This window comes from Periplaneta americana, chromosome 6 (genome assembly GCF_040183065.1).
Source record: "Periplaneta americana isolate PAMFEO1 chromosome 6, P.americana_PAMFEO1_priV1, whole genome shotgun sequence".
Lineage (NCBI taxonomy): Eukaryota > Metazoa > Arthropoda > Insecta > Blattodea > Blattidae > Periplaneta > Periplaneta americana.
This window is the reverse complement of record NC_091122.1, coordinates 40,609,797-40,626,363: the sequence shown is the minus strand read 5'-3', so window position 1 is coordinate 40,626,363 and position 16,567 is coordinate 40,609,797. Positions and strand designations below refer to the sequence as shown.

At 36.2% G+C, this 16,567-nt stretch overlaps 2 protein-coding genes across 5 annotated transcripts in view; both read right to left on the bottom strand.

Moving 5' to 3' along the window:
• Window positions 1-4,469, bottom strand: part of vib (phosphatidylinositol transfer protein vib) — a 117,831-nt gene extending 113,362 nt beyond the window's left edge. For 2 of the 4 annotated variants that reach the window (XM_069827980.1, XM_069827981.1), the window contains exons 1-4: window positions 4,334-4,468; window positions 4,072-4,195; window positions 3,616-3,646; window positions 3,107-3,270 (exon numbers count right to left, since the gene is read on the bottom strand). In XM_069827980.1, the coding sequence (XP_069684081.1) occupies window positions 3,107-3,270; window positions 3,616-3,646; window positions 4,072-4,088 (212 nt within the window). In that variant the 5' untranslated portion in view covers window positions 4,089-4,195; window positions 4,334-4,468. Of the gene's footprint in view, window positions 1-3,106; window positions 3,271-3,615; window positions 3,647-4,071; window positions 4,196-4,333 lie in introns of all 4 variants that reach the window. The other 2 variants (XM_069827978.1, XM_069827979.1) reach the window with 2 other exon arrangements.
• A 4,195-nt stretch (window positions 4,470-8,664) lies between these two features.
• AP-1-2beta (adaptor protein complex 1/2, beta subunit) overlaps window positions 8,665-16,567 on the bottom strand; it is a 63,601-nt gene continuing 55,698 nt past the window's right edge. The window contains exons 13-17 of the mRNA XM_069827977.1: window positions 15,987-16,073; window positions 15,768-15,897; window positions 12,783-12,954; window positions 11,416-11,570; window positions 8,665-9,181 (exon numbers count right to left, since the gene is read on the bottom strand). Coding sequence (XP_069684078.1) covers window positions 9,107-9,181; window positions 11,416-11,570; window positions 12,783-12,954; window positions 15,768-15,897; window positions 15,987-16,073 — 619 coding nt within the window. The 3' untranslated portion in view covers window positions 8,665-9,106. The remainder of the gene's footprint in view (window positions 9,182-11,415; window positions 11,571-12,782; window positions 12,955-15,767; window positions 15,898-15,986; window positions 16,074-16,567) is intronic.

Genomic DNA, 16,567 nt, shown 5'->3' with positions numbered 1-16,567 from the left:
AATTGTAACAAGGACTATTAGAACCCCACTCAATAAAATTTTCATTCACAAGTGCTGTTCAAGAGAGTTTGTTACGTTCGTTAACTTAATATTCACAAAACTTCAAACTCTGTACTAAATTCATCATTCTATTTAATATTCTCTATTCAGACCTTAAGACTATCTATGCTAAACAATCCGGTATTTGGCTAAGTCATAATATAATTAAGTTTGAATGTGTAATTTATTTATATCTTAAGTAGGTTAAGTCACACTAGTTAATGATATAACATGCATGGTTATTTTTAGGATGTTTCTAACTACTGTATAACCCTAAAATACTTTTATGAAATAGGATTTCCCTTAAATGGGATTCAGTAATAAAATCAATTTAATTAGTTTCAGGTACGACTATTAAAAGAGGACTAATTTGGATCATATCGTCGCCTGAATGCAAGAACTAGGTACCGTAACTTGATTTTTCATATTTTGTGACATTGTCTATTTACTTATTTATTGCGCTAAGGAATATGTCTCGTTTTCTTTTACCTATTTGTTATATTGGAAAATAGATGTTGCTGGTATCATTCGATCAGTTACCTAGATCCTGGATTACATTTTGTGCGATTTTTGCTATAAAAAAGGTAACTAAAAAAACGCAAATTTCGAGTTACCTAGTTCTTGCATTCACGTGACGATATATTTCCATAAATCGTGCATATACCAACATATTTTCATATATTACATGAGGCCCAAGGTCCATATATCAGGGATACTAAAAAAATATGTTTCAGTGAAATCTCAAAGCAGATTTGTTTTGCAGCATCGCCATATATTCTCTATAGACTTTGTACAATGAGAGAGTTTCCACTACCCAATGATAGGGCCCTTAACTTGTCATTATTTCCACCAACTTTACAAGCATGTTCATAGATGTCCCAAATGCCAAGAAGCATAGACCACACAGTTCAATAGAGATTATCCAGAGTAAGCCACAGACAGTGGATCTACTTTACACTCATAATGCATGATAATAACGGAGAATTGTTGGGATGCCACAGGGTAACTGGAGTGCCTGTAGTAAACCCTGTGTGCCTGGGCCAGGGGCTCATCCAAAACAAAGTATAAATTTAAGGTACATCAGGATTTAAACCTGGACCCCTGACTTGTAAGCCCAGTGGTGGACAATGAGAAAGTAAGCCTATATAGTTAAAAATTCAAATGAGCAATTATACTAATTTGTAACACAGTCTTTTCTACATTTGTTGGAACATAAAATCACTACATTAAAATGTCTTAACAACTACGGCTACAATTCACTGTGAAAATTTTCAAGTGGTTCATGAAACTAAAAGATAATTATAGTGGAGTTCATTCCTTTACCATTTTTAAAATAAATGTTATAACTTATGGTTAATATAAAAATATGTCTAATGTAGAAAAGATATATCGTCTGTTTTCAACATAACCTCTAAGTAGGAAGGATTAAGAAATTATCTGTTGGCCTTATCAGAACAAGATATCTTGCTTGTTTAATCCATTTAATCATCGTACGTTTGTTTGCAAGACTAAGTAGAAAAACAATTTATATTCGCCCATATCAAATTAACTTGAATTAAATGTCACATTATATAATAGGGACTGTAAAAATTACAAAGGAACTTTGAAGAGGTTTGTAAAAACATTTCTAATATTGCATGATGCTGAAAATCAATATATACAAGCAATAAACGCTAAAAATATGAATAACAACATATGCATTTTAAGACATTACATCCTTAAAAAAAGATTAAAAATAAGTGTGTACATACACACACAAACAAAAGACACATAATCACTTCTCGAAATAACTGAAAGTTTCAATTAAATTCATTAAATTAATTAAGAACAAAATTTAAACTATGCTCATTAACACCACATGAAATGATCATAATTACATAATAAGATGCTTGAATGACACTTAGAGAATCGATGATATGAGAAATAAAAACCTACAGGCCCTATACTGGAAACAAATTGAATGACGAGAGTCATTATGCCATTACAAGTAACTGAAATTAAATTTTTCTTAACTGAAAATAATAAATTATTTCGTAATTAACTTAAACAACTATCACCTTTTCACATAACATGGTTTCTGATTGCAACTTGCCAATATTCGGTAAATTTTTTTCGCTGCTTGCTCAGTAAGAAGTTAATATTTCAATATATTTGTACAAACATCTACTTTTAAAAACAAAAAAAAACCTTCCCAGCCAAACATTAAAAGCCTATTAATTTTGTAGGTTTTAAATGATTTTTAGTATATCTATACTGTATACAGTGATTTTTAATTTTTAATTATTATTATTATAACATTTTCATAAAGATTTTATACAAAGGCTTAAATTATATGATTGATGCGTGCTTGTAGCATTCTTAAAGAGAATAGAAGCTTATTGTATCGAACTGGACAGATTGATAATTTTTAGAAATGTTGTTATATCTTGGCATAATACTTTCCACAGAATATAAAGTCACAGTGACGATTGCAATCTTATGATGAAGAAGGCAATGAGGATTTCCAAAAAGTTGAAAACTTTCTCTCCACATCTCCAGAAATTAACAAGGAAACATCCAAACATTAACCCACAAACCCAACCAATCTAATCCAATATCTTCAATAGTAACAGGTTTCTTCCAAAGGCAATTTTCTTAAATGTTCTATAAGCATTACTCTCAGAAGGGCTAGCTATAGATTTCCGATATTCTCTAAGTAAATTAGCTATAAAAGTCGAAACTTCTCCAAGAAGTTCTAGTCATAAATTACTTATCACAGTTTAACTCTTCACGTAACTGAAGGCACTGGCAGCGTTTTGAACATGAATGTGATGTAGCCTATTTACTTTTTCAAAGCTACAATGTCCCTTTCTTAGCTCTCTAAACTTCTAAACACGATGAATGTTGCACATTTTCGTAAGCAAACACTGATAAACGTGTTTTCTTGTATTATGACGTATGTCACTGCATTTTCCTATAGTCAGCAGACTTATTTGACTCAGATTCAAACAAAATTCAATATGTAAGGCAATCAATGAAAACCAAACCAAAAGATTAATTTGCAATTACTTATGTCAATTATGCTCACCTGGCAAGGTGATAAATTTTGTAGGTGTACTGGCCCTTGCGGTACTTTCCACCCAAAAGTGGATGGTCATCGAATGGTTCATTTTTGAGCACTTCAATTCCTTCACCACCTCCAGTTTCATTCTTACTCGCCTCCGCTACCGAGTACAGTTGTGCTACTTGATACTGTCCATGAAAACAAGGATATATATATTTATTGTGACCACAAACAATGAAGGTTTGATAAATATTAAATATCAAACTAAACTGAGATGAACTGAAACCATGACGTGTTACACTCAACATAATTACCATTACACACAGTAGCTTACACAGGCTATACAAATAAGTCATAACATTTTCAAAATTCGTTAGTAGCTTTAGACACAACGATTTTTAAAGCAATTATAAATTAGTCTTCTTTTCAAGTCAAAACTATGTCCTTCATTTCTAAAACCTTGGATGTAATTGTACAAAACCTAATCAAATTACATATAACTGCCATATTCAAATTAAGATGTTCGAACTTACCTCCTCTACCGTGAGGGGTAGTGTTACTCGGCTGAAACAAAAAGAAACAGTTCATTAGATAAAAACAAAGTAAGTTCATTTTATGTCATACTAAGATGCAATCTCGTGTCTCGTGCAAATAGAAATTAGGTTCTGCATCAATGTCAAAACGAATAAATGATGACATGTTTCCAAACCATTTAATCAATCAGATTATGCATGTGCATGTAATGTGCACATGATTTTCATTTGTAAACTATGACATTCATTGGCAAAACTTAATTATTTGTTATATTTCCTCAAATAATGCAAGTCAATCGGTCTTCCCTGTGGCAAGGTAGTCGGCTCTTACAAAACCTGTCATTCTAGTACACTTTAATACAATTCCAAATACTATTTCCTACCAGAGTTCACAATTTATAAATTTATTTTCAACTTAAGCACTATTTAGACTTGTATTTAATTTCATATACTTACTATTCCTTAATCAACATCCTAAAATTATTTACACATGGGGTGGACAGACAAGTAAGCCTCGGCCAACAAAATTCCGGTAAGCTTTACTCAGTGTTGCCAGCTATACCACCGCTATTTTCAAATCCTGAAACATCTTTATATACTTAATATAAATTAATAATATTGAAGGAATAAGTATTAAAGTCTGTTATTTCATTACATCAAATGACTTTGGGACTATATAAAAATGTATTATTACAAATACATAACAGAAAGACAGTACCTACAATCTCAATCGAATGTTGGTAGCACACAGGTGTAGTAATTCCTTCTCAAGCGTAAAGAGGGCCACAGAACAAGCATGAATCTGGAAGGCCTTGAATGACGTAATATTTGCGTCATACCGGAAATGACAGATGGTAGACATCATCGATGCACAATGCCATCTATCAGATAAGAGGTGCTGTATCATACATGAGTGGTTACGCCTACATTGCATGAAGTAGGTTACCGAAATCGTAATTTTGGTGCATAATAGTGCTAATAATTTTATAATATATTCTTTAATTGTAGTATGACTATAGTAAAATGCGATATACCTAAAATGCTTCAATCTGCACAATTGTAAATCGTTTATTTCATGTACAAGTAATTACATTTTTTTATTATAATTCAAGAATTTGAGTAAAAATGTGTATACCCTTGAAGATTCATAGTTCATGCTAGTACGCCACTTCGTTTCATAAGCCATGCCCTATTTTGTATTAGAGAAAGTTACGAAGTGTAAGGAGAATATCTTTTTAACTTGATATAAGATTATGTCAACAATTTTGGAGCCACAATTTTTTTGATAACGAAAATAAATATGAACGAGTTTCCCTAGCAAATTTTAGGAAGCAAACTTGTAAACTCGTTAAGTTCGAAGTAGCCCCATATCTTTTGGCTTATCTATTTAATGTGTATCATTATCTACAACTTAAGAATTTTCAGAGGAAGAATGACTGTAATTCTAAATGTTTTACAATTTTACATTTAACACTGCCAGTACTGTACCTAGTTGAAAAAAATTTTTACTGGAAGCTATGGCTCCAAATTGCTTCTTAATGTTTCCCGTATTATTTATACTGGAACTGCGTTTCAGCCAAACTACAGCACTGCCAAGCATTGTTTCTACCAATGTATTTTTTAATATTGCACTTATGCACTCGGTGGTGCTGCCAGTTTGAGTACCATTTCTAGTGTAGATTTTGTTGCACCATGACGAGTCAGTGCCACCAGTCATTTCTTCTATAGTAATAGTCGTTTTATTCACGACGCATTATACCGTAGTTTAAATATATTTTTCACGAACTAAACCCAAGAATTCCATACTGTCAAACACCTGTTCTTAGACATGATTACCAAGGTAATCTCATCTCTGTAAAAGCTGACACAAAGCCACACTCATATCACCCACCAGAAGTCTATTTCTGGATTGTTTTCAAGTTTGCCATTGCGAAATTCTTTTCTTTTTTTTTTTTTTCCACGCGAATAGATCGTTTAGAATATTAATAAAATTAAAATGGCATCAGCTAAAGAAGTAAGAGGGAAAGGAACTGGCCACTCCAACCCATTATCTCCTGACCTAGTTGCCTCACAAGTGGTGTCACTTGCGAGATTCGGTCCTGTCTTCGAACATTTGACTAAAACAACAGCTAAGAGTTATTTTTGACCAATTGATAAATTTAAATTTGACTAAAGCACTTCAAGGAATTTTTAATGAAAAACTGCTTTTCACTGCATCAAGTTCGACCAACCAGTCTTCTAGTAAAGATTTACACTCACCACATGCACTTAAAATTAATTTTCACTTCACCCACAACCTTTGCTTATATCTTAAAGAAAGAGAGTTGTTTCTTTTAATTGCCTCTTCAGTTTTAGGGTTTGAAACTTCCATTAGTCTAGTTCACTGCAAATACTACTGAAGGAAATCCATACCGTATTCTGTAGGAGTACAAAACGTAACTTTCATCATACTTTCTAATGACATAAGTTTCTTCTTTGTTTGCTTCTAGTTTTGTTCCAATGATGTTAAACTTACAATACCTGTTAATTTATGAAATTGAAATTTGGAGTTGATAGTATCAACAGTTTAACAATTATTGTATTTAGTGTATAGGTTAACAGCGACAAATCAAGAATAGTACTGGTATGAGCTTCCCAGCGAAAGTAGTAATTGAGCCCCAAATATACACATGAAAAAAAGTTTGGAACCACACAGACTTAAAGAGCCTTTTCATATTCCAGTATTAATTGAGTTTGAATAAGAAAACTCTGTGACTACTTTATGAAATATTAAACATCTCTTTTATTGAGACATAATAAACAAAAGACAAACACAGTACTATAAGGAGAATAAACTGTCAGTTCATTTGCATGCAATTGACAATATGGACATTTAAAAGAAACTGTTTCAATAATGCATCATGCCTTCTCTGGTTCTGACAAGTGCATGGATGCGTCTTGGCATGCTCTCGATCAGATTGTCGAAGCATTGCTGATCTAGATGATCCCATTCCTGGATCACAGCCCCTGCGAGCTCGTGGAGGGTTTGAACAGGTGGTTGACGACAGTGAATGGCATTCTTTAGCTGGTCCTAAGTATGTTCTATGGGATTCATATCTAGTGAGTAAGCAGGCCATTGCACAAGGGTTATTCCAGTGGCCTGAATTCGTTAATTTATGTACCTTCCTTGTGCCCAGGCATTGTCATCTTGAAAGATAAAATCTTCACCAAAATGTTCCCTGTATGGGATGACAAGACTTTGGATAATCTCTCTCCAGTATTTCACTGCAGTCATATTGCCTATCACGGGCACTAGGGAGTGTTCGTAAGCCATGCATTATGCCTGCCCAAAACCATGATACATTCACCTCCTTGTCTATAATATTCTATGGGATGGCGGATGCAGGCTGCATAACCAGGTACTCTCCAAATTTGAATTCTTCCTGAATCAGGTCTTAGACAAATCCTTGTCTCATCTGTGAATAGCACAGAACCCCATCTCCCTTCCTCCCATTCACTCACCAGAAAAGGAACCAAAATTCAACAATTAAGTAAACAAACGATTTCTTATTTTGGAATTAAACATCAAGTGCAAAACTCGCCTTATCCAAAATTTAAAAAAAAAAAAAAATGAGTTACATATGGGATGTTGTATTTCTTTCAGATTTCTATCTACTGGTATAGTCGTTTGTGTAAATCTTGTCTAATTCCTCTTTCATAGAGCTCAGAAAACTATCAAATGCAAAACTGTCCATATCCATAATTATTTTTCCTGTTTTCTGACAAATCACTTTACCTGGATAAGGTGAGTTTTGCATTTGATAGCCTCAATTATCATTAATGGCAAATTCAAAGATGAACTGAAACACCTCATATATTATTATGATGTACCGAATTACATATGATATTTTCGTGCAGACATTTTGTATCATCATATGATGAAAGATGAGTGGAACGGAGAAAAATTGTCTCCGGCACCAGGATTTGAACCCGGGGTTTTCAGCTCTACGTGCTGACGCTCTATCCACTAAGCCACAATGGATTCCCATCCCGATGTCGGATCGAATCCTCTCAGTTCAAGTTCCACCTCTTGGGTTCCCTCTAGTGGCCTACCCTCATGCACTGTGTCATAAACTTATGACAGTGGGACAATGTCCACACATGTGCACTCATTATGAGTGACTAAGTGGCCAGGATCCGACGGAATAAGCACCATCTTAAATCGCTAAGTGATTATTTTTTGCATATCATATATTATTATGATGTACTGAAGTACACATGATATTAAGACGGCGCTTATTCCATCGGATCCCGGCCACTTAGTCACTTACAACGAGTGCACCTCTGCACATATGTAGTCTATGACGCAGTGCATGAGGGTAGGACACTAGAGGGAACCAAAGAGGTGGAACTTAGACTGAGAGGATTCGACATCGGGATGGGAATCCAGTGTGGCTTAGTGGACAGAATGTTAGCACATAGAGCTGAAAACCTGGGTTCAAATCCCGGTGCCGGAGAGAATTTTTCTCCGTTCCACTCATCTTTCATCATATGAAACACCTCAATCAAGTATCTTGTGAGGGGAAAAATTTGGAAAAATCTAATAGACGACAGCTCATTAGTACTAGATGGACCAAGAAGAGAGGCTGTTGCAATCTTCCAGATGACTACTGGGCATTAGTTTTTTTTTTTGCATTGGCGTCCATTTCCAAACACAGTAATTTCTGTCTTCTTCACTATCACACTGCGGACATCATGGCAGTGCTACAGGATGAGTCACTGTAATGTGTCAGTGCAACAGACCTGCAGATCTAAAAGTTATCTGGCATCTGTTAGTGGTCATCAGCATGCGCTGAAATGGGTAAAGGATAAGAAGTGTCTCAGAATATGCAAGGTTGTGCAGAAGGAAGAGAGAGAAAGCATACCCGCCAGCAGCTACGGATGCACAATAGTGCAGTGTTTTACCACGGTTAAGAGACACTAGCCCGAGAGTGCACTGTGCTGATGACTGCTGTCTTAGGTGATCACTGAAATAAGATGATATTTACATAGACTTTATGGGATACTAAATCAATTCCAAAAATCGTTTATTGATGCGATTATTAAATAGGGGTGGCAGGTTTTACTGTAATTCACAATTAACATACAAAGTTAATAAAACATCTGGAACTATTCAGAATTACTGACTTATGAGGAAAATCACAAAACATCAGGGTTCGGTAATAGTATTTAATAAGTTCTCTGTGGGATATTCAAGGATATTCGATACAATAATGCTGAAAATTAGAGTTTCTCTCTAGAAAATTTTTTTCTCATAAATACACTTTTTCATGCCATACAAGCTACTTATTTACTTCAACCTATAACAACTCATTTCTCGACTGTCACACCTTACAGGACACAGTCTTTACAAGCTTATAACATGGTTAAAGCATAATTTCTTTACATGGGAATGTGCTTAATTAACATGCCTAACACTTCTAACATCTCTTGCTGTATTAGATTACATGTCTTAAGCATGAAGAATTGAATCATATGATTGGAAAACTCCTGCAGCCACATCAAGAGCTCTGGACTTCAATGAGAGCTGCAAAGAAACAAAATAAAATTATTACGTAAGAGTCTAGGATTTCAGAGTGATCGAGTTTTTGCTTGTTCAAGCTATGTTGTTGGGGGGGGGGGGGGGGGGGAACATCTTCCTTGCTGTATCTATTGTTTGTTATCAGGAATTTAGGGCAGCGAATACAACCAAATGCGACTGGGAGTAAATTCCTGGGACTGATGATTTAAAGTTTCATGTGTCTTAAGTAACTCAGTTTTGAAGTTCTCAGGACTGATCTAATTAATCCATTTTTATAAATTATTCTTTGCAGCATAATAGCGACATTCACACGTACAGCTAAAATCAATATGGTTTTGTGTGTGTTTGTGTATTTTTTTTTTAAATATATTTCTAGTTATATTCTTTCTTAGCAACATACGAGGCCTGTCTAAAAAGTATCCGACCTTAATTTTTCCCGCGTAAAGTTGTGATTCTAAGGCGGCGCCACTGTGCATGGTGGAAGGAGGAACCGTAATGCGCATGCTTGAATTTTTTCACCGCATTCGCTTGTGCCAGTCACTGGCTGGTGGTCGCCAAGTAAGGTGCTGTTCTAGGTGTTTGTCGGATTTAGTTTTCTCGCAAGATGACTGAACGAATTGAGCAAAGATACTGCATCAAATTTTGTCAAAAGCTTGGTGATTCTCAAAGTCAAACAATTCGTAAGATTCAGCAGGTGTTTGGGGAAGATGCGATGGGTGTAACACAAATTAAGGAGTGGTTCAACTGATTCAAAGATGGCCGCACATCAGCGGAGAGTGAGCAGCGTTGTGGCAGGCCCCAAACTGCTCGGAGTGCAGCTGTTGTTGAGAGGGTGCGAAATTTGGTGATGGCAGATCGTCGTTTGACCATGCGGGAGATTGCCGAAGAGGTTGGAGTGAGTAAAGATTCTGCACATGCAATTTTGTGTGATGATTTGAACATGAACCGAGTGGCTGCGAAATTCGTGCCGAAGTTGTTGTCCCCGGAACAAAAAGACCTCCGTCGTGACGTTGCACAGGACCTTCTGGACACCGCCAACACTGATCCTGGGTTTCTGAACACCGTGATAACTGGAGATGAGTCATGGGTGTACGGGTACGACCCAGGAACAAAAAGACAGTCGTCGCAATGGAAGCATCCCGAGTCTCCAAGGCCGAAGAAAGCGCGGCAGGTGCGAAGCAAAATCAAGGTGATGCTGACTGTTTTCTTTGATGTCCGTGGAATTGTGCATCACGAATACGCACCGGAAGGACAAATGGTGACAAAGGAGTACTATCACGATGTTCTCTGGCGACTCCGTGATGCAGTTCGGCGCAAAAGACCAGACATGTGGACGGCGAACAACTGGCACTTGCATCACGACAACGCCCCCGCACATTCATCCCAATTGATACACACTTTCTTGGCCAAACATGGAATTACAACCGTTCACCAACCTCCCTACTCTCCAGACCTGGCTCCTTGCGACTTCTGGTTGTTTCCAAAATTGAAGACACCACTGAAAGGATCCCATTTTGAGAGTAGAGAAGAGATAATGCGGAATGCGACGACGGAGCTGAACACCATTCCAAAAGAAGACTTCCAGAGGTGTTTCCGGCAGTGGAAGGATCGGTGGGCTAAGTGTGTGCAAGCACAAGGGGCCTACTTTGAAGGGGATTAGGGTCCCAACCCCGTCAGGTATTTGAAATATTTTTTCTGGCTAAAGGTCGGATACTTTTTAGACAGACCTCGTATACTCCCCCTTATGCCAAAACCATGAATGTGCATTTTTCCAGAATTAAGAAAATGCACTTTCATGGTTTTGGCATGAGGGAGATAACATGTAATCACCAGTAATATCACACTGAGACATATGTACAAAAATAATTGTTAATAAAAATAATAATAATAATAATAATAGTTTTTTTTTAGTTGGTTATTTAACGACGATGTATCAACTACTAGGTTATTTAGCATCAATGAGATTGGTGATAGCGAGATGGTATTTGACGATATGAGGCCGAGGATTCGCCATAGATTACCTGGCATTCACATTACGGTTGGGGAAAACCTCGGAAAAAACCCAACCAAGCAATCAGCCCAAGCGAGGATCGAACCTGCACCTGAGCGCAACTTCAGACTGGCAGGCAAATGCCGTAACTGACTGAGTCACGCCAGTGGCTTAATAATAATAATAATAATAATAATAATAATAATAATAATAATAATAATAATAATAATAATAAATATTGTCAACTTACTGTAATATTTGGATTTCCAGGTTGAATTTTGAGTTCATTAAGAACCCAGATGCCATTTGTTAGTTTCAGTGATTGGTACAACATATCTTGACCCTCTACATTACGTTTTGCTATCGTAAAAACATTGTTCTGTTGCATTTTCTGCACCACAGCATCTATTGGAAATAAATATTAACATAATGTTATTAAACATACTAAGAATCTTAATCTTTGCATGTCTTAGGACCTGACATAATATTCTTGAAGCATACTTAGCATTGAGTCAATAATAAAATGCCAAGCATATGCTGTTCAAAATGTCATAATTTATTTGCCAGCACACAGACTACAGCTAGCTACTTCAACTATTCCCTTGTCTATCCATACTGATTGTATCCTAAATACGAAGTTTGTACTGGATTTTTATTACGTTGCGCACAGTTGTAACACAAATCTCGTATCCTAATGCGAGATGAGCAACAGACTTTCTTTCTTCAAACCGCTGAATTATTTACACATTTTTCGATACTTGGCACATGATTTCTTTTGACACTCATGGAATACATTTTATACAGAAGTTGTACAGTATGGAAACTCGAACATTATATCATACTGTGTAAGGGTAAAGGCTTGTAATAACACTCTCTAGAAAAAAAAAAAAAAAGTACTATAGTCGCGACACTGTTATTCCCGGCGTGACTCCTCCTCTTTGCTTACGTCTTAGGAAGTGACGGCTTTATAAAGTCTAGGTATGTAGTATCGTTCGCCATTTTTGTTCTTTTGTTGCCGAGCTACCATACGAGGAATCCATTTGCCACACCGTTAAACATTATCATGTTGTAGCTCCTATGATAATAAATCAAATGCACTGTAATTCAGCAAATAATTGAGCAGCAAATAACGTCTTCATGTGCTTTCTGCGAACGCCAACGAAAGAGCCAAAATGGCGGGCGATCATATTACGTATTTATCGAGCCTTAAGAAATGAATAACGTCTTCATAAGCGAATCACAAGACGCACACGTTTAAATGTAGCCGACCTGCAACGCAATTGGCTGCCGGAAATTAGAGCAACGGGACTATAATATAATGTATTTCTGTAGCAAAAAAGAAGCGAGAGAGTCAAATAATCCTCCAATCGATTAATAGGATGACGGATAATCAGGGTTCTACTGTACAACCAAAACGAACTATATACTTCTGAAACTTACTAAGATATCAGGAAAGTTTAATTACTTTTAACTCCATCTTTTATGTAAATAAATTCTATTCTTGCAATCTATTAATATGTGTCTCAACTTCCTTATAATAATACTCAATAGGTCTATTTAAAGCCCTTGTAATATTTACGAAAAACATAGGCCTATTTGCTGTTCTCAAAATATTACCTGCATTGCACTGAATATTAGCCAATGTGTATTGAACTTCATTCTGGGCAGGAATATCTTTCCAAGTGGCTAAAAATACTCGTTTGTCCATTTGTCCATCTTCAGTGAAGAAAACATTCATGGGTACTAGGCAAGCAAAGTAAAATACGTCAATGTTGTTCTTGATGGCAACCTATAACCGATAAGAAACATTAAATTAATGTAAATATGAATTTTATACCTTGAAAATAGCGAAAGAAGCAATATAGACTGCAAAAAACGAACTGCACCTGCATCAACATCAATACTATATATAACAGTAGAACCAAAAATTCCTTTTTTATTGGTAATGAGAACTACGAAAGTCCAAGAAACTGAAGCGTAATAACATTTATCCCATTGTGAAGGAACCACACAGCAGTCCCGAGGCAAGTACAGGGTCAGCAGAATGATCTTTCCAGTTTGAATTTGTTTCTTGATAGTTGCGCTTGAGTAGCGTATATCTTTGAGTAGCACAAGCCATGCCATTTCAGTTACCATCATTGCATGGCAATGTAATTGGTGATAGCGAGATGGTAGATGGTATTTAGCATGATGAGGCCGAAGATTCACCATAGATTACCTGACATTTGCTTTACAGTTGGGTAAAACCTCGAAAAAAAAAAACCAGATAATCAACTCAAGCGGGAATCGAAACCATGCCCAAGCACAACTTCAGATCAGCAGACAAATGCACTACAGCCTGAGCTATGCCAGTGGTCTCATTAATGCTGCCCATGAATTGTAGGTGTCTTCTCAAGCAACAGGGATCAATCAGCATACTTGTCACCACACATACTTCTATTTAATGTTAGGAGGAATTGACCAAAGTCAAGCTGTGGTTTCTCAATGAAGAGTTTAGCCTGTTTCATGACTGGCTCTTCTCTCCAAATCTTCCAGTAAAGTCTTCCACTGCTCAGAATCTAGCACTTATAGAAAATTCCAATGTAAAGTTATGGTTTTTATGGGCAGTTCGAGCCCCTTTCTTGGTCAGATCATCGGCCTTTCATTACCTGTGCCACCAGTGTGCCAGGAACCCATACAAGGTAGACAAACCTAAGATTTATTTTAAATTAAAATCTTCACAACACACAAAATTCAGCAAGAAAACCAAACAAATACAAATAAAATGAATACATCTTGATTACACAACTTTTAACACTGTATCACTTCGGAATATGTATGATAACTTTCTTGTGTTAAATTTTAACGTACCTTGTTTACATGTTCCGACCTATTTTGGGTCATCTTCAGAACTGGTCGTTGTTGGTCTTGGCACCTCTTGTTTCCTGTGAGGGTGCGTTCGTAGTGTAGAGTCAAAGAGTGTATGTGTTTTGAAATTGAGTTGTGTGTTGAGAATATTGTTAGGGTGTGTTTTCGTGTGTCTGTATATTTCATATTGTTCTAGTGTGTTGAGTTTCTGGCTTTTTGGTTGGATGTGCAGTATTTCCATGTCTGTGTTGATGTCTCTGTAGGTGTGGTTGGCAATTGTGATGTGTTCTGCATATGTGGAGGTGTTTTGTAATTTTGTTATGGCTGTGATGTGTTCTTTGTAACGTGTTTGAAATGATCTGCCTGTCTGTCCTATGTAGAACACATCACAGCCATAACAAAACAACACAAACAAACAAATACAACCACACAGGCGTATACAAACTCTAATGTAACACCTGCAACAACTTTTACATAGGAAAGACAGACAGATCATTTCAAACACGTTACAAAGAACACATCACAGCCATAACAAACTTACAAAACACCTCCACATATGCAGAACACATCACAAATGCTAACCACACCTACAGAGACATCAACACAGACATGAAAATACTGCACATCCAACCAAAAAGCCAGAAACTCAACACACTAGAACAATATGAAATATATTTTTTTTAATCCAATGCCACCAGGTTGCCTTTTCGACATTTCTGGACGAACACAGGAATAATCCCCTTTAAGGAAAAATTCCTGTGCTCTAACCGGGAATCGAACCCGGGACCTCATGAACTATAGCCAGAAGCTCTGACCACTAGACCATGAGGCTGGCCAAGAAGTAAATATATGCTTAGCAAACATGTTGAATCTATTATTTGAACAAGTTGTCCGTATCTTGATAACATTAAGATCTAATAGCTGCCTGAATATCTTCACGTTTGTGTGTTCCATCACAGAAAGGCCGGTTAGAAGTCTGTTTACAGTTACATAACCAATACTCTTTATCTTCTGTCACTGTAAATTTTATAGGGCGAAATTTAAGGTTCAAATATGGATTTCTGTGCATCCCATCACATATTGACTGACTCTTACTTTGACCGCACAAACACCAAAAATATGTCTTTCCTTTCAGACACTTCATTTTGAATGGCTTCTTGTCATAAATTTTACCATTTTCTTGTTGAAGAGAAGCCATATGTATTGATTTCAGTGGATTTTGAGGAATTTCTGGTTCTTTTTGTGTTGTCTCTGTGGCTTTTCCAACAAGATTATCCGTACGTTGAGTACTGTACAATCGTCCTCCTCGCATCAATACGTAATTTAAAGAAATACTCCTAAATCGCATCGTGTTACACTGACTTGCTTATTAATGGTCTATAAGTCGTATATATGTTTTCCTTTCAGGTTGGTATGATGTAATATTTACTGAGGTAACAAATACGTGGGTTTATTTTGATGTTTTATCTTAAATCTCGCAACTCAAGTTCAATGTTCGAACTCCAATACAGACACACGAAAACACACCCCAATGATATTCTCAACACACAACTCAATTTCAAAAAACACATACACTCTTTGACTCTACACTACGACCGCACCCATACAGGAAACAAGAGGCGCCAAGACCAACAATGACCAGTTCTGAAGATGACCCAAAATAGGTCGAAACATGTTAACAAGGTACGTTAAAATTTAACACAAAGTTCTTATCATACATATTCCGAAATAAAATGAAGTTCATTCAGCTCTCACCTGAAGGTTATTGAGAGGCTCCATACGCTGGATGGCTCCTGTTGTTGCCAGAGGCAGTGAACATTCATGTGACATGCTAGGAGGAAGAGGCGACATCACCTGCAAAGCTGCACTTGGTGTTAGGCCAAAACTGAAAATAATTTATTCAGATCACATATTTTATTTGACACAAAATCACGTTTTTTAAACAGTCAATATACTTTATTTACAGAGACTTACCTGTTCTTATTCAGCTGTATGGCAAATCCTGCCATTGCTTGCATAGCTTTGTTGGTAAAAGTGAAGTCCATCTGAATCTGGCCATTTCTGTAAAACATTAATTTTATAATTGTCCATATTCATATACTACTTGTTTAAGTCATCTTAAGTACCCATGCTTCAAAATCAGGAGTGGCAAGTTTTGACCTTAAGGAAATTTTTGCCATGATTTCAATCGGTTTTAACTCTTCTGGTTGCAATTAATTTTGGTTGCAAATAGTCAAAATAACTTGTTAAAAATGCATACAAATTACATTCACAACTATCAGAAATTTTTACACCAAATTAGAATAAGTTATCATATATATGAATAAAATACTAGTACAAATAAGTTAACAAATATGCGACATAAAAGCATACAAGATAATTTAATCCCAATAAAATTATTATTAAGACACATCTGTGAGGAAAACACTTAACATTTTATTTCTGATAGGGTATAATAACTGAACGAAATTAACTGTAAACAGTTTTTTTCCATGGTAATGGTTATACGAGTATACTAGATAAATACACTCTGCCACATTCTTAGATAACCATGG